Genomic DNA, 19184 nt, shown 5'->3' with positions numbered 1-19184 from the left:
AAGTTTTTTTTAATTTATTAAATATATTTGACGATAACTGATAAGAATATCTAGTATTATTTCCACCCTTCCCTGGTCAACAAATGCAGAAGACCTAAAAAAATGTCCGTACTCTATAAAGGTATGTAAAGAACGAATATAATACAACAACACCATCCCCTAACCCAAAATTTATTTTATCAAACAAAAAAAACATAATACAACAATAAGATACATCAAATATGCATAGAATAGAAAATTCCCAAAATTGGCGGGGCACTTGCCCTTATGATTCGTTTATTTCCTTTCCATTACTAGCTATTTCTTGTAGTTCTTTATGTTTGGCATCCCTTATGTCAAGTACGCTAATAGGAATTGGTTTTGCGTGGCCATGCAATTGTACAAGACGAACAATGTCTTCTTTGGTTAAGGTTTTCTTCACAACAAGTTCATTCACCAATGTATCCATCAGTGTTTTATTTTGCTGCAGGATCTGATAACATGCAAAACAAAGTGATCAAATTTTAATCAATAATCATCATTCACGTGAAACAAGGCTGTGACATTGAATCCAATCAAGAGTCGTCATCAAGTTTTTTAATCCTTCACTGAAACTGAACTATATAACATACATACCTCTTTTGCGCGTTCATAGCAAAGGTTGAGAATCTTCATTGCTTCCAAATCAATTTCCTGACAATACAATGCAATTTTGCACATGTTATCCAATATTGCCATATATAAGTATTATTTATTATTCTGTCTCTCCATGTTATAGAGGATTTTACATTGTCTCCTATGGGTCTACATTAGTTTAACTTGTTTTTTCGAGATATACTGCAAGGCGTTCTAGTTTTGGCATTTTAGATGCAAGTGTAACTTAGGCTGAAGCTGAAACAAGAAACAAGATGAGAAAATAAAACTTGAGACAGAGTAGGTACATTAATTCGGTCTGTAACCCAGAAATTGGATACTCCACGATACTTATCAGAAAGCCCGCCAATCATATACATTCTCGCTGCAACCCTAGCATTGTCTGCAGTTTCAGCCCATATCGTACTCAACTGCAATATTGCAAATCAAGTTAAAAAACATTTTAACGTAACCATAAACTATATATACATATATAATCAAAGACGCGGTGCTCATAACTTGTGTACACAATGACATTGACATAAAAATTGTAATTTACAATGGAAAAAAAAAAAGGTGTGATAAATGGTAACAAGAAAATCAAAGAACTTAGAAAGCCATTCCTCTGGCCAGTTCATAACTATGCTGTATTTTCATTCTTTTTCATAACAGATTTCCCAGACATGCAATTGCAATCCCACTTATTTTAATATAAAATGTCCCTAGAAATACCATATTCTTGACATTCATCAAAGCTAGTTAACAAATATCTTAAACAGTGTTAAAATTGAGTTTTGCTCACTGCATTACGTGTATGTTCTGCAACTGTATTTAGGAACTAGAGTCGGGAATTTATAGTTAACAAGTAGAAAGATTCTCTTACCTGATCTTTCCCAAACCACATTTCATCAGCTGCACGGGGTGCGAGTTGAACAGTAATATGATCAAAAAGGGATTGCCGACTGCATGATATTAGTAGTTACAAGAAAATAATATGGTAGACACTAAACATAGTTTGTAATGCAATTTGATTAAGCAGTAATTTAAATCAGATGAATATGAAGGCAACATAGAACCTTTGCAAACATTATCCTTGACTAATGCTAAAAATGCAGACAAACATTTCATTCAGAGGGCATTAACCAACAGCTTATATTTATTTAAAATAAAGGTGCAAAGGTTTAATTAAAGAATCCATACGTGAGCATTCCATCGTTAAAATTTATGGACTCCAGCATCGTCCGAACATATCCCAATTCCCTACCAGCTCTAGGAGCAATTGTGATCTACAACAAAGCAATAAAATGCTAAAATGTTTTAGTTCCTTGCCAATAGCAGTCAGATGATGAATATTAAGAGGACAAAGTAAACAGAAAATTAATAAACCCAATAACAATTTATTTCAAATGCATGTGGTGTCCATACATATTCGATATTGTCGAAATTAGGCAAGTTCATAGCAGCAACAGCCATTGCTGCTTCATTTATAGCTACTTGTTCCCATTTCTCTTTGCTTCGCTCCTTTCTATCTAGCATTCCTCTCTCTTCCATTTGAGCAGCTTGTAATAAGTCATCGGTGCTAACCTGCAACAGTAAAACCCAGAAATGAAGAACTGCCAGCTACCATGTATTGAAATTAGTGTTACAAAACGCAGACTGGTCCGACTAGTTTAACCGAAAATCAGACCCATAACCGGTGTCCACATATCAGATTGTATATGCATTTAAACTAGTAATGACGCCATTAACCCAGTCTTGTACAGGCTAAAAAATGAACCAATGACTCGGTTTTCAAATTTTTCGTGGATTCCATCACTGTGTCTACCTGTGACTGCATGCTATCCCTTGTCACTGCACCTTGTCTCACATCAGTCACGCTGTCTCATATGCAAGGCAGTGATGGATGTGCATGTGTTATGCACATGAATTCAATGGCCATTTGCAAGCTAAATCCTATTATGCAAAAAGGGCATTTTCCGAGATCAAACCACAGGCAATGAGTGTGCCATAAGAATATAGGATAGCCTTGCCACTCCGCCAGATGGGTTTTGAGTAGGTTGTTTACATACAAATTATATATAACCTTGATAAAAAAAAAAAAAAAAAAAAGTATAAATTTCAAACAGACTGGTTTATGCGGTTCAACTAGTGACCTACCGATTTGACCAGTGATAGACTGACCCGGTTAGATTTTTATAACATTGACTAAAACTAGTAAAGCCTTTTCTTATCATGGGACCATAGAAACTGCTGACATCCACTATCAACTTTTAAGCATTGCAAAGTAAAATGAATAATTCATGCAATAAATAAAGCACTTATGGTTGGATAAACAGACCTTTTATTTGCATGCTTGATTTTAGAAAACGATAAGGCAATATTCCCTCCGGTCTCCATTATAAGAGAAAGTTCATTTTTTAGGTTCATTCAATAAATGATGTATCTCGTTCTTAATATAAACTAGATGCATCATTTATTGAATGAATCTAAAAAGTGAACTTTCTCTTATAATAGAGATCGGAGTAGTACCTGAATAATAACTATCGGGCAAAGACAATTAATGTACATCACGGATTTATTACCTCGGTCCTCGAGTCCCGCATCATATTGATAGCAGCAACCTCAACTATGTTAGCTAGCTCTGCACCAACCATTCCATCAGTCATACTAGCAACAATTTCATAGTCTACATCTTCAGCAATTGGCTTTTTACGAGCATGGACCTATCACGTAACCAGAAAAGAAAAAAGAAAAAAATGAATATACATACTACATTTGGTGCCATTAATTACAAATCCACAACTAACAATACTTACCGGATCACAAAACAAAACTGAATCTTAAAGCTGACTTGAAATGTAACTGAAATGCGATAGAATGCTACCTTTAGAATTTCAATGCGGCCAATGAAACCGGGTTTGGGGATAAAGATCTTCCGATCAAACCGGCCAGGTCTTACAAGTGCTGGATCCAGAATGTCTGGTCGATTTGTGGAGGCAATAGTGATCACCTCCCCTCTTCCTTCAAATCCATCTAAGCACACCAGGAGCTGGAGCATTCAGCCGACAGAAAACATCAACCAAAATGTACACAAAAGTTTACTTATAGGAAGCAATTGGGAAGTCCAGAAGTGTCATGGCTAACCTGATTAAGAGTAGCATCACGTTCCTGTCCACCTGAACCTTTAATCAAGCCACGTTTCCTTCCTACAGCATCCAGCTCATCAATGAAGACAACAGAAGGAGCCTGAAAGCATAATATAAAATGTTTTCCGATTAGATGTAAAACACTGAAACTTAAGAAGTAGGTTAGATACAAGTGATGATTAGTATATGTAGTATGATAAAAAAGATAGGGCGCCGATCAGCTTGAAACAAATAAAATGAGGAATAACAGAATGTGACTTGTGTAGATGCCAATTGACAGAAGAAATTAATTAGTGGAAATAGGTTGCAAGAACCAAAGTACCAAACTCATAATTTGAGTTTAAACAAATAAAAAAATATCTGAGAGTGCAATGGAAAAGCTAAAAATATACGCACATTTTCTTTGGCTTCTTGGTAAAGTGATCGAACACGAGAAGCCCCAACACCAACGTATATTTCGACAAACTGTGAAGCAGAAATAGAGAAGAAATTAACTCCTGCCTCACCAGCCACAGCTTTTGCCAGCAATGTCTTTCCCACTCCAGGGGGGCCACAAAGAAGTATGCCACCTGATTAAGTGACCAGTTTAATCTTCATTTAGTCAAGTTCAAATCACTCTCTCAATATTGAATGTTTCTTTTTTCCGATATATAAATGAAAAACTTTGTAACGAAAAGATTATCAAACATTTCTGCAATCACGGCATTGCCATAACGCTAGAGATAGAAAACTAAAACTGTCCTGTAAAAAAAAAAAAAATCATAAAAAAAAAAGTTTTCCTTTAGGCTAAAGCAGTTCTAATTATTCTGTCAAATGGTTAGTTAACAGTTAAGGTAAATGAAGTGAGACCTGGGATTTTCACTCCTCTCCTTCGGTACATCTCTCCATGAGTGAAGAACTTGACAATCTCCTCAAGTTCAAGTCGTATTTTACCGAGACCAGCAACATCAGTAAACTTCACATCCACACCTCTCTCAAGATACTGAGGAAGCCTTCTATTTTGTGCTCTTCGAACCCGTGCCCCAGATTTCATAAACTCCTTTGTCATTTTCAAATAAGGATTCTCCTCTCCTTCTTTCACCAGCTCACTCTCATCCTCATCACCGCCAGCTTCACTCCACCCCATCTCGGCTTCCATCTCCCTCATCTTCCTTCTCTCTTCCGCATCAGCTTTCTGAATCTTAATCCTATCTTCGTAATCCTTCTTCTGCTTCTTATAGCTAACCACCACAGTTCTGTAAAAAATCACGAAAAAAAGCACTCCAATTCCATTAATCGCCATTTTATCCTTCGCCATACGAGTCCAAATAGTAGTATTAAAAAACTCATTGGCCTTAACTTCAACCATTTTCTCCTTATACTCTTTCCTCCTTCTCATTCTCTTTTCATTCTCCGCTTCTCTCTTCTTATTCCTCTCATTCCTCTCAATCATCTCCCTCTCCTTCATTGTCTTCACCACTTCTTCTTTCTTCTGCCTCTGCAACTGCATCCTAGCTTCCCTCAACGCCAACTCCTTCTTCGACTTTTTCTTCGGCTGAAACCTATTAACAAACTCAACCAAAGGCTTGTGAAATGGCAGAGACAACCAAATCCTCGCCAATACCGAAAGTGGTATCTCTGGAACCTTAACAGGTGGTGAATATGCATTCACACACAAATTCTCAATCTTTAACTCATCCCATAAACCCCAAAATTTTCTATCACTTTCAACATTTGGCAACACTGTTCTCAACACTCTAGAATCCTCCAAAACAACCAATACTGCAACAGCACGTTCCCTCAATTCCACGGCACTAGGTTTCACTATGTGTTTGAGCATACCCAAATTCTTCAATTCAGCTATTTCTGTATAAGGTATGCGTTCTGAAACAATGGGTAATCCTTCAATCCATGTTTTCACCTCCTCTATTGATAAAGCTTCAACCTTTTTGGTTGAAGCCTTTCTGGGTGCTCGTTTTTTTCCAGCGGCAGCGACGGCAGTGGCGGCTTGGGGAAGTGACGCGGAGATAACAGTGAGGGTTACAGTGAATTTGAGGAAATTGAGGTTGTTAAAGTTGAGATTTTTTTGGTTTTTTTCGTCATTTTCAGATTCTGGGGTTTGAATTTGTGATGAGATTGAACGGAATTTGGAGGGTTTTGGGAATTTTTTTAATTTTGATGATGAAGATGAAGGTGGAAAATGAACAAAGCAATGTGAAGACATGGAAATGAAGTTGATGTAATGAAAAAGATAAGGTAATGTTATGATTTCATGTTATGTTTGTGATATTGGTGAAGCTAATGGCATTGATGATGATGAAGATTTTAGTGGAATTTGAGGAACATGAAGCTGAAGAAGTTAAGTAGTTCACACAGTTGAAGGAATTGTGTACTTTCGGTGGATAACTGTTTTTTTTTTTTCTTCTAGTATTTGGTTTCTGATAATTGTTGTTCCCACATATAGTATGGTTGTGCCACACCAGTAAAATGCGAAAATGTCCTTCGGCAGTTAACTGCTGAAGTTTGTTGTGAACCGGCGGCAGCTTACTACCGAGGATTTCCTCGGCAGTTAAACTGCCGAGGAAAATTGAACATAACCAGAACGCAGAAACTTAGTTTTCCAGTATTGCTTCATTCTTCAAAATTCTTCCAAACCATCCAACTTCTTCAAATTCGATTTTTCAGCAAAATCAAGTGCATCATCTCCATTTAATCACAAGTAAGTATCTTGACTCATTTTTAATCATAATGTTAGTTTGGGTAGGTTTTTTTTTAAAAAAATGGTAGTTTTCATGTGGTTAGGGTTAATGTATGAATTGAATTTTTTATGAGTGCATGTAGTTTATAATTGAATGTAGTTGGTTTAATTGATGATTGAATGATGTTAGGGTATAATATGGTTTTGATTGGTGGCAAAATAACACATTTTGAGTATGTTTGATACTTTGCACACAATGTTTTTGATAAAATGTGTCAATGACAATTTTATTGATTATTTAGTTAGTTTAGGTATTGGATACGATCTTGATTGTAATTCGAAAACGTGTATGTTGAATTAAGTTGAATGCATATTGAAAAAGTGTATATTGAATTAGGTTGAATGTGTATATTGAATTATGTTTAGTTTAGGTTGAATGTGTATGATAATGCATTTGATTTTTTGCGTTTGAATGTTAATGATAATGTGTATGATAATGTTTAGGTTCAATCAATGTCTTTATTTTGGTAAAGTGGTTTAATGTGAAAGCGGTTATGTTTAGGTTATGTTTAGGTTGAATGTGAAAGTGTAGGTTTTGTTTAGGTTTACTGTTTGTTGATAAAGTGGTTGAATGATATTAATTTTTATTTTTTATTTTTTGTAGATATGGCCGATCAGGACCTCATTGATCCATCGAGGATGATTGGTGGTAGGCGTGCCATGACTCAGAGCCACCGCATGGAGAGACAGAGTGCCCACATCCCAAAGAGGGGTAGAGGTCGGAGGGGAGATGCCTCAGGAAGCTCTCAAGCTACACAGCCTGAGGAGTCACAGGTTGTTGACCCGTCACAGCCTGTTGATCAGACTGGGGTGGAGTACCTGAACTATCAGGATCAGGTACATCATGATGTGACGGACGGTGGATATGACCAGGATCATATACCACATGAGCAGGATGCAGGAGACGAGGATGACATTGCAGCAGCTGCTGCACCGGAGGTGTTACCTACGGACCCTCCCTTTCCTGGTGGACCGGCTGACTTGTCCTTGCTCCACTCTTATGCCGGTCATGTGGCGTTGCCACTCTGGTATAATTCAAATAATGTAAGTGTATCTTTTTTAATTGTTTTTTCTTTATGTTAAAATATTTTCTTTAATTTAAATGTGTGTTTGTTTAATTATTATATCCACTTTTATATGTGTTTTTTTTAATTGGTTTTTCTTTATGTTAAGATATTTTCTTTAAATGTGTGTTTGTTTTTATTATTATATCCACCTCTATATGTGTTTTTTTTAATTCTTTTTCTTTATGTTTAATTATTTTCTTTAAATGTGTGTTTGTTTTAATTATTATATACACTGTTATATGTTTATTTTTTTTAATTCTATTTTTTATGTTTAATTGTTTTGTTTATGTGTTTTTAATTATTATATACACTGTTATACATTGTTATGTGTTTTTATGTTTAATTATTATATCCATATTTTTTTTTTCTATTATTTCAGGTTCGTAAGACCCGCGTGCTTAAACTGATTAATCATGGGGCGAAGATTCTCACTCTCGGACGCCCTAACGGGAATGAGAATTGGTTTTGGGATGCGCTTCAGCAGAGCGGGCTACATGAATTGGTCTACTTGGGGTACTCCACCGTGCCTCATGCCCTGCTGCTTACTTTATGCGAGAGGTGGCATCCGGAGACCAGCACCTTCCACATGCTGATGGGGGAGATGACTGTGACATTGGATGATGTCGCATGTCTCACGCATCTTCCTATTGAGGGGCGGATGTTGGCCCATGGGAAGAAGATGCCCAAGCATGAGGGAGCGGCACTGCTGATGACGTATCTTGGTGTGGCCCAGCATGAGGCTGAGAAGATCTGCAACCAGGAGTACGGTGGGTACATTAGCTACCCCAGGCTGAGGGACTTCTATACCTCGTACCTTGGTAGGGCCAACGTATTGGCGGGTACGGAGGATCCTGAGGAGGTTGAGGAGCTGGAGAGGGTCAGGACATACTGCGTCCGGTGTTACCTTCTGTACTTGGTCGGATGCTTGTTGTTTGGCGATAGAAGCAACAAGCGCATCGAGCTGATATATTTGACGACCATGGCGGACGGCTACGCAAGGATGCGTAATTATTCCTGGGGAGCTATGACCCTCGCCTACCTATACGGCGAGTTGGCGGATGCATGTAGGCCTGGACACAGAGCGCTTGGGGGGAGCGTGACACTGCTCACTGTAAGAAAACTGAAATTTTATATTTATGTTAACTTTATTTTTTTGTGAACTTTTAATTTTTTGTTATATTTTTCCGTGCGTAATAATTTATAAATGTTATTTGTTTGGTTTGTGCAGGCATGGTTTTTGGCGCATTTTCCAGGGTTTTTCAGTGTTGATCTCAACGCTGACTACCTGGAAAACTATCCGGTTGCAGCGAGGTGAAAGCTCCAGAAGGGTCATGGGGAGGGGATCACGTATCAGTCACTGCTCGATCGTATACAGTTAGATGATGTATGCTGGAGGCCGTACGAGGAGCACAGAGAGATCCAGGACTTCGAGGAGGTTTTCTGGTATTCTGGATGGATTATGTGCGGCGTCCGTAGGGTGTACCGTCACTTGCCCGAGAGGGTTTTGAGGCAGTACGGATACATGCAGACTATCCCCAGACATCTGACTGATGTTAGGGACCTCCCCCCGCCTTCCATTGTGCAGATGTTCGTCGACTTCCGCACTCACACGCTTAAGGCGGACGCTCGGGGTGAGCAGGCAGGAGAGGATACATGGCGGGTGGCAGATGGCTATGTCCTGTGGTACACTAGGGTGTCTCACCCTCAGATCTTGCCACCTATTCCAGTAGATCTTCCGAGGCCTGCAAATGAAGAGCAGATCATTGCAGAGCAGTGGCAGCGGTATGAGGCGAGAAGCTCGCCTGACACCTATGACATGGTTAGTGGCGTTGTTGCCTACGCTGATGCGCAGTTAGGCCATGAGGAGGTCATGAGCATGACCCCTCAGCAGTGGTATGAGGCCATGACCCATATGAGGGAGCAGATCGCGCCGATTTTGACCAGGAGGAGAGTCCAGAGGCTGAGGAGGAGGCACCATCATCAGGATCAGGACCAGTAGTACTATTTTCCTTTTTTAGGACTTATTTTTTAGTTTTAGTCTTTTGATGACATTGAGTTATGTATATTTGTATATTTGTATATTTCTACTTTGATGACATTATTTTTAATTTCATGGGCTTTTTTTACTTTGTTTAATGTACAAAAATGTTGGTTTAATTAAGTTGTGCATTTGCACCAATATTTATTTGTTATTTGAACTGTTATGATGAATTTTAAAACTTTGTGTAAAAATACTGTTAGAATGATTTTGAAATGTTTTATAGATGAAGATTTCCTCGGCAGTTTACTACCGAAATTGTTTAAGTTCAGATTTCCTCGGCAGTTAACTACCGAGGTTTTCCTCGGCAGTTAACTGTCGTCGGTTGCCTAAAAACTTCGGTAGCAAACTGTCGAACGGCATTTTTGTATTTTACTCGTGTGGCACAGCCAAACAAGATGTGGGAACAGCAATTCTCTTGGTTTGTTGCATGCACTTTTGATTTACTTGTAGTAACTGAACTGAATTTAGAGAAGATGAACAAATTTAGTGCAATGAAAAAACATGACACTTATTAGATTAAAATAATTTTAGTTCTTAAAATATTTGAATCGATTAAATGCGTGTGTAAAATAATTTTACAATATAAAGGAAAATTAAATATATAAAAGAAAAAAATCGAGTCATCATTTCATCTTTTAACATTTAGGAAATGTTAACCGGTGCTTTTGGGGGGTATTGGTTAAGAATTTTTGGAGTAGGGTAATTTATCTTATGAATTTTTTCAAAAAAGGCAAATGAAGCAAAGCATTGGTTTTGAATTATATTGGGTAACTCATTTGTTTTAGTTTTCTCTATTTTGTATTAAAATAATTTGGTAAAATTGAATCTCTTTTTGAATATTTTCTTTGGGGTAGTGAAAAAGCTCGTAAGGTTATTTGGGTTCGTCGGAGTAATGTTTGTTTATATAGAAGGTAAAGGAGGATTGGGAGTTTACTTTAGAGGATAAAGGAAGTTAATTTCTCTCTTTCAGAAAAGTGATGTTGGAAATTTAGGATTAATCAAGAGAATAAGTGGTGTAAGGCTTTATCCCATAAATATAACACATAGTACTGGAATATCAATCTTGGATAGAATGATTTTTAGGTGGTCGAAAGATTTGAACTTTGTTAAAGAAGGTATGAGGAGGACTAATAAAGAAAATTGGTTCGATGATCATCTTAGGAGGGTAATTGGTTTGGAGAGATCATTGGTTGGAAGGTGATATTTTTTATGAGAGATTCCATAGACTAGACTCATTGGGGTTAGCTTTAAATAAAAATGTGTGTTGGGGTGGAGATGTTCCGCATAGGTTGGGGTAAGTGGAATTGGATTGGAGACGTCATATATTAATATTTGTTTGGAAAGAAGAACTAGCTCTTGAATCACGCAGTATTCTAGCTAATGTTTTATTGTAGGAAAATATTTTAGACAGGTGAACATGGAAAATTGACAACAATGATGTTTATTCGGTTAAAGGAGAATACCGGCTCTTTTCTCAGCAAGAGTCAACAAACTATTTTCCTCTTACATTTAATTTTGAACAAATTACTTCCTCTAAATGTGTCTCTCTTTGCTTGGTGGTTGCTCAATGATAGACTCCCTACAAAATCCAACTTAGTTTGTCGTGGAGTCATCAACTCGGATTCATCTAATTGTTCGGGTGGATGTGAATGCGAAGAAAACTCTCAAAACTTGTTTGACTCCAACATTATATGTTATAAAAGCATATGATATGATATATTGTAATTCGTTTTTGAAATGGTCTTTTGTGTGGTTTGACGCATTTTAAATTATATTATCCAAATTATTGTTAAGGTTTTTAAATTATATTTTCTTAATCGTATGTTTACAAATTTTGGACAAACTAGAGTGCAAATTCTGTTTTTTCAGAATTTTTAGGGGCTCAAATTATATAATTCGAAAACCCTATAAAGCGTTGAAATTATATAAAATCCAAACAAGAATATTTTTTGAAATTCCATAGGACACATTGAGAAGAGGGTAGGGTGGAAGAAAGAAACTGCCTTAAAAGAGCTTCAAACCTTCAAGAGACATGCCCGAACTCAATTATTAAACCCAGTCTTTGTTTGAAGCATTCAAGAGAAGTATTCTGTCTAAAATATAAAGCCATGAAATAAATTTACATTAAAGATTGTTTCAAATAATTTACCGTTTTGCCATTGAAATTAGTAGTAGTAAGTAACTTTCGAACTCAAATAATTGTTTCTCAACGTTTAAGGGCATACAAGTTTTTCTGATGTGAGATGAATATCAAAATCTCAAGTGCATAAACAAAAGGTGATTTCTCAAATTGTCCCCTTAGGGGATGTTCAAATCTGTCAAAATGCACTACCGGATGCTTTTGGTAAAGCCCGTGTTTTAGGGGATTGGCTGACCAGTCATCTAAACAAAAACAAAAATCCAAGTGAGATGAATTGCATCACTCAAACAAATAAACATTACACTCTTAAGTGTCTGCACAATGAGCAAATTTTACATAAACATTGATCAACCTGTATCCATATATTATGATCCCATTTCTCAAAACATGTGACCACCAAGTACTGATCATAGCCATTCATAAGATTGCAGTGTTAAGAATTAAGATACCATAAGATTCAATCAAAAGAGTAAATATTCCAGCTCAAATCCAATGAACACTAAAGGCCGAACCTCTTCAGATGGTATGAATAACTGAGTAAAATATTGCTTATAATAAAGCAGGATGTTACAGTTTGATTCACCAAAACAGATAATCTAGACTGCAAACATCAAGTCCATGATCTTGGATGCAAAGGATTTTGTTGGGGAAGCAATGGTACCTCCAGTCTGCCTTGTAGTTGCATTGCCATTCTGCAGATAATATGGCCGAGAAGGAGCTCTTGATGTGCTTACTTCTGAGTTCCTAGCAGTGGGTAGAGGTAGGGGCATAAATCCTTGATTGTTAAGCCTTTCGGTCAAAGCTTGACGTTGCATGGGATCCAAGGGTTTCACACCAATAATTAGGACTCCATTAATTTGTATTCCATTCTTGTTGAGAGCATTTTGTGCAGCAGATCGATTCTGCATCACCAAGAAATTTATTTAGTAGTGCATAGGCTAATATCAGGGTGGTTAACAAACAGCAACTAAAAAACCACTTCAAAATAGCAAGGCATGGAAAGAAAGAAAAAAATTAAAAGTAAAAACATTGGGAATATTGATAAAAGGACTATGACAACAATGTCAAAATAGCTGGATGGATGGTCTTGGATTGGCACACAAGAAACGGCCATTGCTTTATAAAGAAAAATTTAATCATAGTATTCAAGCAAGAGGAAGATTGCAAACCTGATACAAAATGTGCATCCAGTTAGCATCTCTAGGGCCAGGAACATGTTTCAAAATTTCACCACATTTTTCAAACTCCCTTAAAACCAAATTAGTATCATTTGGAGAAAATCTGCACAGAAAGAGCATTTTTAGAAGCATGTACATTGGTATATATAATAATCATATATACTCTTGAATGGCCAAATAGTTTACTGAACCGGCGGTGAGGAATCGCTCAGCACAATCAATTATCTATATGTAAAGTTTAGTCTTTTATATTTGACACTACATAAATAGAGAAACAGATTATATGACAGCTAAACAAGTAAAAACACAATATATTCACCACTTAATAGATTACATCCTCTCTAAAAAGGAGGTACCTTCCAACAAATATAAAGCGGTATTTTTAGTTTATCGATTTCACGTCTCAAACGTTGCTGCAAAAAGTTTAATAGGCCTAATCAAAGATATTCAAGAGCATATTCTCCAAAAGCTTCACAAGATTATACATTAAAAATATAAGGTTGCCCTTGGAAACAATACACATAGATTGTTAGTTAGGCAAGAAAGATGGGTATATTAATAATATCATTTTGTATCCGTTGATGGGGCAATTTGTATTTTGTAGGAAAAGGTGTGTCAAAGAGCTTTAGAAATAATGATTTATTTAATCCCTTCAAGATGATAATAATATACAAACACAAAAGTAACATAAATCAAAAAAATTAAACTACTGTCCCAAAAAGTCTATTTAAACAAATAAAAAATCTAAACCATTTTAGCGGACCTTCGTGGCCGCAACTAGCTATGATTTTTGCTACTATAAACCACTACAGTCTTCACTGCAGTTCCAGCCATTCTATAAAATTGACAAATCATTCCACCAATCCATACATAGCCATAGGTATTGTTGATCCCTTATTATTAGGAAATTCAGAAGCTCTTTTTTCAGTGTACTTGCTAAAAATAAGGCTAAATTGCATGTTTGCTCCCCTAACGTTTACTTTAGGTTTCAAACTGGTCCCTTACGATTAAAATGTTTAATGTTGGTCCCTTATGTTACTGATGTCAGCATAAGTTCATCCTTTCCGTTGAATTTTAAACAGAAATTTGACTAAAATGACTAACTTATTGTAACGTTTGTAACGTCGGGACCAACTTGAGACTTTTAAACATAGGAGACCAACTTGAAACCTAAAATAAACGTAAGGGACCGATCATGCAATTAAACCTAAAAATAAACAAACTGAAAAGAAAAGCTTTTCCTACTGCACTAAACCAGGAACCCAACCCAGAGCTTAAAGAAACATAAATGGAAAATAACACCCATTAGGACATTATCTTAGAGGGGCTAACTTCCTCTCTGCAAAAAAGGCCCCAATTACTTTTTGTTTTGTCTATCCTCACCCTGTCCCTCATTATGCTCTCGATTATTCTCTGAAACAAAACTCAATATTTCCTCACTCCTACCTGCCATATGTGGTCTGGCATCATCGACCTATATACCTATTACATCATGGATGGAAATCCATTACCACCCTTTTAGACAATTATTCTTGAGACTGGTTATACAACCAAACTTTGCCAATATTCTAACTGATTACCTCTCGATTCTTAATATATCGGTGATAATTCCCAAAACTTTGGCAGTGAGAACAAAGCCTCTGCTGAAATCAAATGTTTTGTTGGAACAATAGTAGTGATAAGAATTAAATCAAAACAAAATGGTATAGTTTTTCATACTAGAAAGTTTTTCCCTGCCAACATATGTGATTGTGTATGACTATTGACGTGCATTCGTATTTGTAAGTCGCTGCACATTTCTTCTCCCATTCTCACATTTCCTAGCCGTCTTTACAATCTGGAATAAGTTGTGTTGTGCTACAGGAAACATGGGTTTGCTCTCAATTGTTTAGAGCAACTTCTTTTTTTATTTAGTGGTTAAGAAGTTGAATATTATGTCATTTTAACTTTCACACTTTTTATGTTTCTTATTACTGCAGTAAAATGTACCATATTTCTAGGACAAATCCTTATAAATAGTTTTAAAATGGAATACACTACTATCATTCCTTATCGGTAAACCAAATGTAAATGCTAAAGTAGAGTTAAGACATTACCCATATACTGTTACCCATTCTTCCTCGTTAAGATTTCCTGCAGGTAAGGAATTTCGCTGGACTTCAGGCCTTGCCACTTCTGGTGGTGGAGGAAGAGTAATCAATGCACCAGGCTGAACCACACCCTCGACTGGAGAACCCCTTCCTTTCTCCTCTTGTTCACCACCACTCTTTGCAGGTGACGACCACCAATTCAAACTAAGCGAGCCTTGTTGGTTTTGCTGCACCCCTCTTAAAGCATAAGATGTGCTGGCTTCGGACTTGCCTTTCGCTGGAGTCGAAAATTCTCTATTTGGAGTTTGGATGGGAGTTTTATGGTCCGACTTAGTCTCAGGAGACATTTGGTAATCCAGTATGCCTGATTCTGGAGAAAAGTCTGATCTGTCTTCCAAGGTGAAAAAAGGAGGCGGAGGAAGGTCCGAATTACCAAAGTTTTCACGCCATAGAGAAGAAGATGCTCCTGACTGGCCTGGACTGGAAAACTTTCCCCGGCGGGCATTAACAGGGGATGCTAAATCCTGAAAAAATAGTGACTGTCTACCAGACCTTGGAGTTCTTTGCGCTGTGGTGCTCATATTATTATATTATATATTTCAGCAAATAGAGTCAATATCTGCAAACCAAACCAAGAAACAAATGTATTAAAACCAAATTCACTAAAAAAAGTTAAGCTGAGAGCATACCTCAGTGGTGAGCAATAAGTAGGTTTAACATGGAGCTAAAATCACTAAGGCCCTTCTAGGATAAATAACAAATTTTGCAGCTTATAGCATAAGCATTTTATCATATAAGCACTTATGAATAAGCTATTTCTATAGGACAAGATAAAATAAAGTCAAACTGCTTCCGTATACTCAATAAGCAGTTGTCATAAGTTAACCTAATCAGCCTATGGAAATAAGTTGAAAATAGCTTGTGAACATGTCATAATCTGTTTTCATAAGTTCTCCCAAGCACTCTCACAAGTGCATATGTTAGTAGATTAGCTCAAATAAGCCAAATCAAAAAGGCCATTAACATGGAGCTAATTTTGCAGCTTAAAGCATAGATAAGAGCTTATTATAAACTACTTTGATAACAAAAGATAAAATAAAATCAAACTGCTTTCCTATAATCTATAAGTTGTTTTCATCCTAGAGAGCTTATGAAAATAAACTGAAAATAGCTTATGAACATGGCATAAGCTGTTTTCATAAATTCTCCCAAACAGTGTCAGAAGTGCTTATACCAATAGATAAGCTCAAATAAGTCAATTCAAACAGACCTAAAATCACATAAATCCATGGGCTGAATACTAGAACATTGAATAGCCTATGAAATTAAATTACTAATTCGTTTCTATTTCATATTCTCAATCAACCTAAATCAAAGGGGAAAAAATAAAAATCGAGTCATTTTCCACCATGAGAGATTCTGTAACATAAATAAACGACGCAACCATCAAATTGTTCAACTAATTGATCAACAAAACAAAAAAAATCAAACAAAGGAAAAGACTCATTAATTAATTCCGTTTTGTAAGGATTTTTCAGCACACAAACGATTCTGAATTCAGTGAAAACGAGTTTTTAGGTATTCAAACGGAGCAGTATAGAGAGAGGAGAGAGAAGTACCTGGTGGTGGTGGCGAATTGAAGTGAAGAGTTCCGATTCAGAATGTGAAATTGTGAATTTAAGGGTTTCAGAATTTTCCCTCCCGATTCAAAACCCTAATTCTCCTCTTCGTTTTTCAATTTCAGAACGTTGCGTTCTCTCGCTATAAACTGTGAGATTTTTTTACATCAATAAAAAGGCTTCACTCAAAAAAAAAACATTAAATATGATGTATTTAGTTTTTTAATAAATAAATATCTTTAAAAACTACATTTTTCATAAAGTTTTCATCTTCTCCTTCTATTTTCCCTTTTTAAATGAGAACTTTTGTTGAATTTTAATAAAGCTAAATATAATTGACCATGCCTGAAAACATGCCGTGAAATATAGATTCCGACATTGAGAATGATATGCCTTTTTTTTTTTTTTTGACAATTGAGTTTAGGAATTTCTGTTAATATAAGTTATGAGTATCCCCTTCAACCTCATCAAATGACAACAAATTATGTTCTTTTTCCGCAAACTAATTGAAAATTTCTAAAATATTTTGAGTACTAATCTTTTTTTAGAGGATTTAAAGTTCAATCTTTAACAATATTTTTTGCTCAATTTGTTACTAATATTTTTTTAGAGGATTTAAAATCCAATCTTTAACATTATTTTTTGCTCACGTTTATTACAATTGACCAAAGGCTAAGGAAGAGTAACTTATATTAATAAAATCATAAAATAATATGGAAATACTGTTTTTTTTAAGTAATAAAATAATATGGAAATATTGCTTTTTGTGGAAGGGAAGTGAAAATACTTGACAATCTTTGTCGATTGTATTGAGGAGGAATAACACAGATGTACAACATAAAATCGGTTGATAAAAAAGTAACATGAATTTTTGTTTTGTGCTAGTTTTTTGAGTTTGATATGTGGTTAACGGAGGTAAAAGAGGGTTAACGGAGACGATTAGTGACATGGATTAGTAATTCACATGTTATTTTATAATTGATTGACAATAAAAACAGTTCATAGGGAATTGTGTGTAAGTTTTTTCCTTAAATTAAATTTACTATTATCTATTTGTTACATCTGTTATTTGTATTTAAAATTAAAAATTAAGGGTATTTTTGGAAAGAAAAGTCCAACCCAAAAATTTGCTGACAGAGTTAGGTTTCTTTATATACGGTATAGATAACAAAATATATTTACTCGTTAATTAACATTTTTAATTTCTTTATATATATATATATATATATATATATATATATATATTTGGTTTGGAAAGAAAAGTTCACACCCAAAAGTGTGCTGATAGAGTTAGGTTTCGGTATAGATAACAAAATATATTTACTCGTTAATTAACATTTTTGTCAAAAAAAATTATCAACTCAACGTTTTTTTAAGGGTCAATCAGCATGGTTAGTCACAGTGAATGTTTAATAATAAATAGATATATTTGTTTCAACTAAAAAAATATAGACACTTACTTGAGTCTCTCAATTATTTGGTTTAAGGTGTGATCCTAGTGAGATCGTAACTGCTGCTGAATGAGAAAAAAACATTTATTAAAAGATATCAATCCTTTAAATGAAAATCAGTTGTCTTTTAAAGTTGTACAAGAAGGATATTGTGAATTTAGGAATGAAATTGGTTTTAATTAATGTTTTATGTAGCTTCTAAATCAACTCGAAGTCTTTTGTTCTTGCATTGTTGGATCATAGGCATCCACTATCAAATGAATAATAATTCATGTGATAAATAAAGCTCTTCTGGTTGGATAAACAGACATTTTATTTACATAGAAAATAAAAGGATTGGATGATGGCTCGCCATGAAAGATACATCGAAGCAAATATCAGTTTTCTATAAGAAACTACACGTCACAGATTTGTTACCTCAGTCCTTGAGTCCCACATCATATTAATTGATAGCAGAAACTCAACTATATATATATTTGTTAGCTTTGCACCAACCATTCCATCATTCATACTACAACAATTTCATAGTCAACATCTTATTAATTGGCATTTTACGAGCATGCATGCATGGACTTATCGCAGTCACCAGTCACAAATCCACAACTAATAATACTTTCTTGAATCCTAAAGCTAACATGTAAGTTAAAAACAATAGAATGCTAACTTTAGAATTTCTATGCGGCCAATGAAATCGGGTTTAGTATCAGAAGTGTTGGATCCAGAATGTATGTCTGGTCGATTTGTGGAGGCAATATAATGGTGATCATCTACCCCGGCCCTTTACTTCAAATCCATCTAAGCATTCGGCAAACAGGAAACATCAACCAAAATATACAAAAATAAAAATACTTTTAAGAAGCGATTTGAAAGTTAAAAAATGTCAAGTGTTGCTTTATGTTCATGTTGTCCATCTGAACCTTTAATCAAGCTAGCCACACTTCATTCCTACAACATGAAGTAATTAAGACAATAGATGGAGTCTTGAAGCATATTTTTAAAAACCGGATCAGCCAGTCCAATCGGGAACCGGATGGTTAACCGGTTCCATTTAGTGATCAGATCGGTTATGTTATCAACCCGTTATGGACCAGTTTAATCCGGCA

At 35.7% G+C, this 19184-nt stretch overlaps 3 protein-coding genes across 4 annotated transcripts; 1 reads left to right on the top strand and 2 right to left on the bottom strand.

The window, feature by feature from the left end:
* Positions 1-34: 34 nt before the first annotated feature.
* Positions 35-6175, bottom strand: LOC11441997 (probable inactive ATP-dependent zinc metalloprotease FTSHI 2, chloroplastic). 2 transcript variants are annotated; one of them, XR_003009542.2, is made up of 12 exons: positions 4608-6175; positions 4155-4327; positions 3757-3858; positions 3497-3661; positions 3195-3335; positions 2038-2196; positions 1813-1898; positions 1496-1574; positions 921-1043; positions 616-672; positions 195-472; positions 39-138 (listed from the first exon to the last, which is right to left on the bottom strand). XR_003009542.2 is itself a non-coding variant. In XM_003597646.4 (11 exons), exons 1-11 carry the CDS (start codon positions 5959-5961, stop codon positions 266-268), a joined length of 2646 nt encoding a protein of 881 aa, XP_003597694.1. In that variant the 5' UTR covers positions 5962-6175; the 3' UTR covers positions 35-265. The 2 variants fall into 2 exon arrangements, 1 of the variants encoding a protein (XP_003597694.1); XM_003597646.4 differs by having other exon boundaries at positions 35-472.
* Positions 6176-7489: 1314 nt separating this feature from the next.
* On the top strand, positions 7490-9266 carry LOC112419013 (protein MAIN-LIKE 2-like). Its single transcript, XM_024775700.2, has 3 exons — positions 7490-7539; positions 7942-8673; positions 8791-9266. Exons 2-3 carry the CDS (start codon positions 8149-8151, stop codon positions 8875-8877), a joined length of 612 nt encoding a protein of 203 aa, XP_024631468.1. The 5' UTR covers positions 7490-7539; positions 7942-8148; the 3' UTR covers positions 8878-9266.
* A 2600-nt stretch (positions 9267-11866) lies between these two features.
* Positions 11867-16791, bottom strand: LOC11441996 (nuclear pore complex protein NUP35). Its single transcript, XM_003597645.4, has 4 exons — positions 16631-16791; positions 15018-15630; positions 12913-13024; positions 11867-12645 (listed from the first exon to the last, which is right to left on the bottom strand). Exons 2-4 carry the CDS (start codon positions 15590-15592, stop codon positions 12340-12342), a joined length of 993 nt encoding a protein of 330 aa, XP_003597693.1. The 5' UTR covers positions 15593-15630; positions 16631-16791; the 3' UTR covers positions 11867-12339.
* Between the last annotated feature and the right edge of the window lie 2393 nt (positions 16792-19184).

Source organism: Medicago truncatula, chromosome 2 (genome assembly GCF_003473485.1).
Source record: "Medicago truncatula cultivar Jemalong A17 chromosome 2, MtrunA17r5.0-ANR, whole genome shotgun sequence".
Classification (NCBI taxonomy): domain Eukaryota; kingdom Viridiplantae; phylum Streptophyta; class Magnoliopsida; order Fabales; family Fabaceae; genus Medicago; species Medicago truncatula.
The sequence above is the reverse complement of the archived record's forward strand: the minus strand, read 5'-3'. Positions and strand labels throughout refer to the sequence as shown.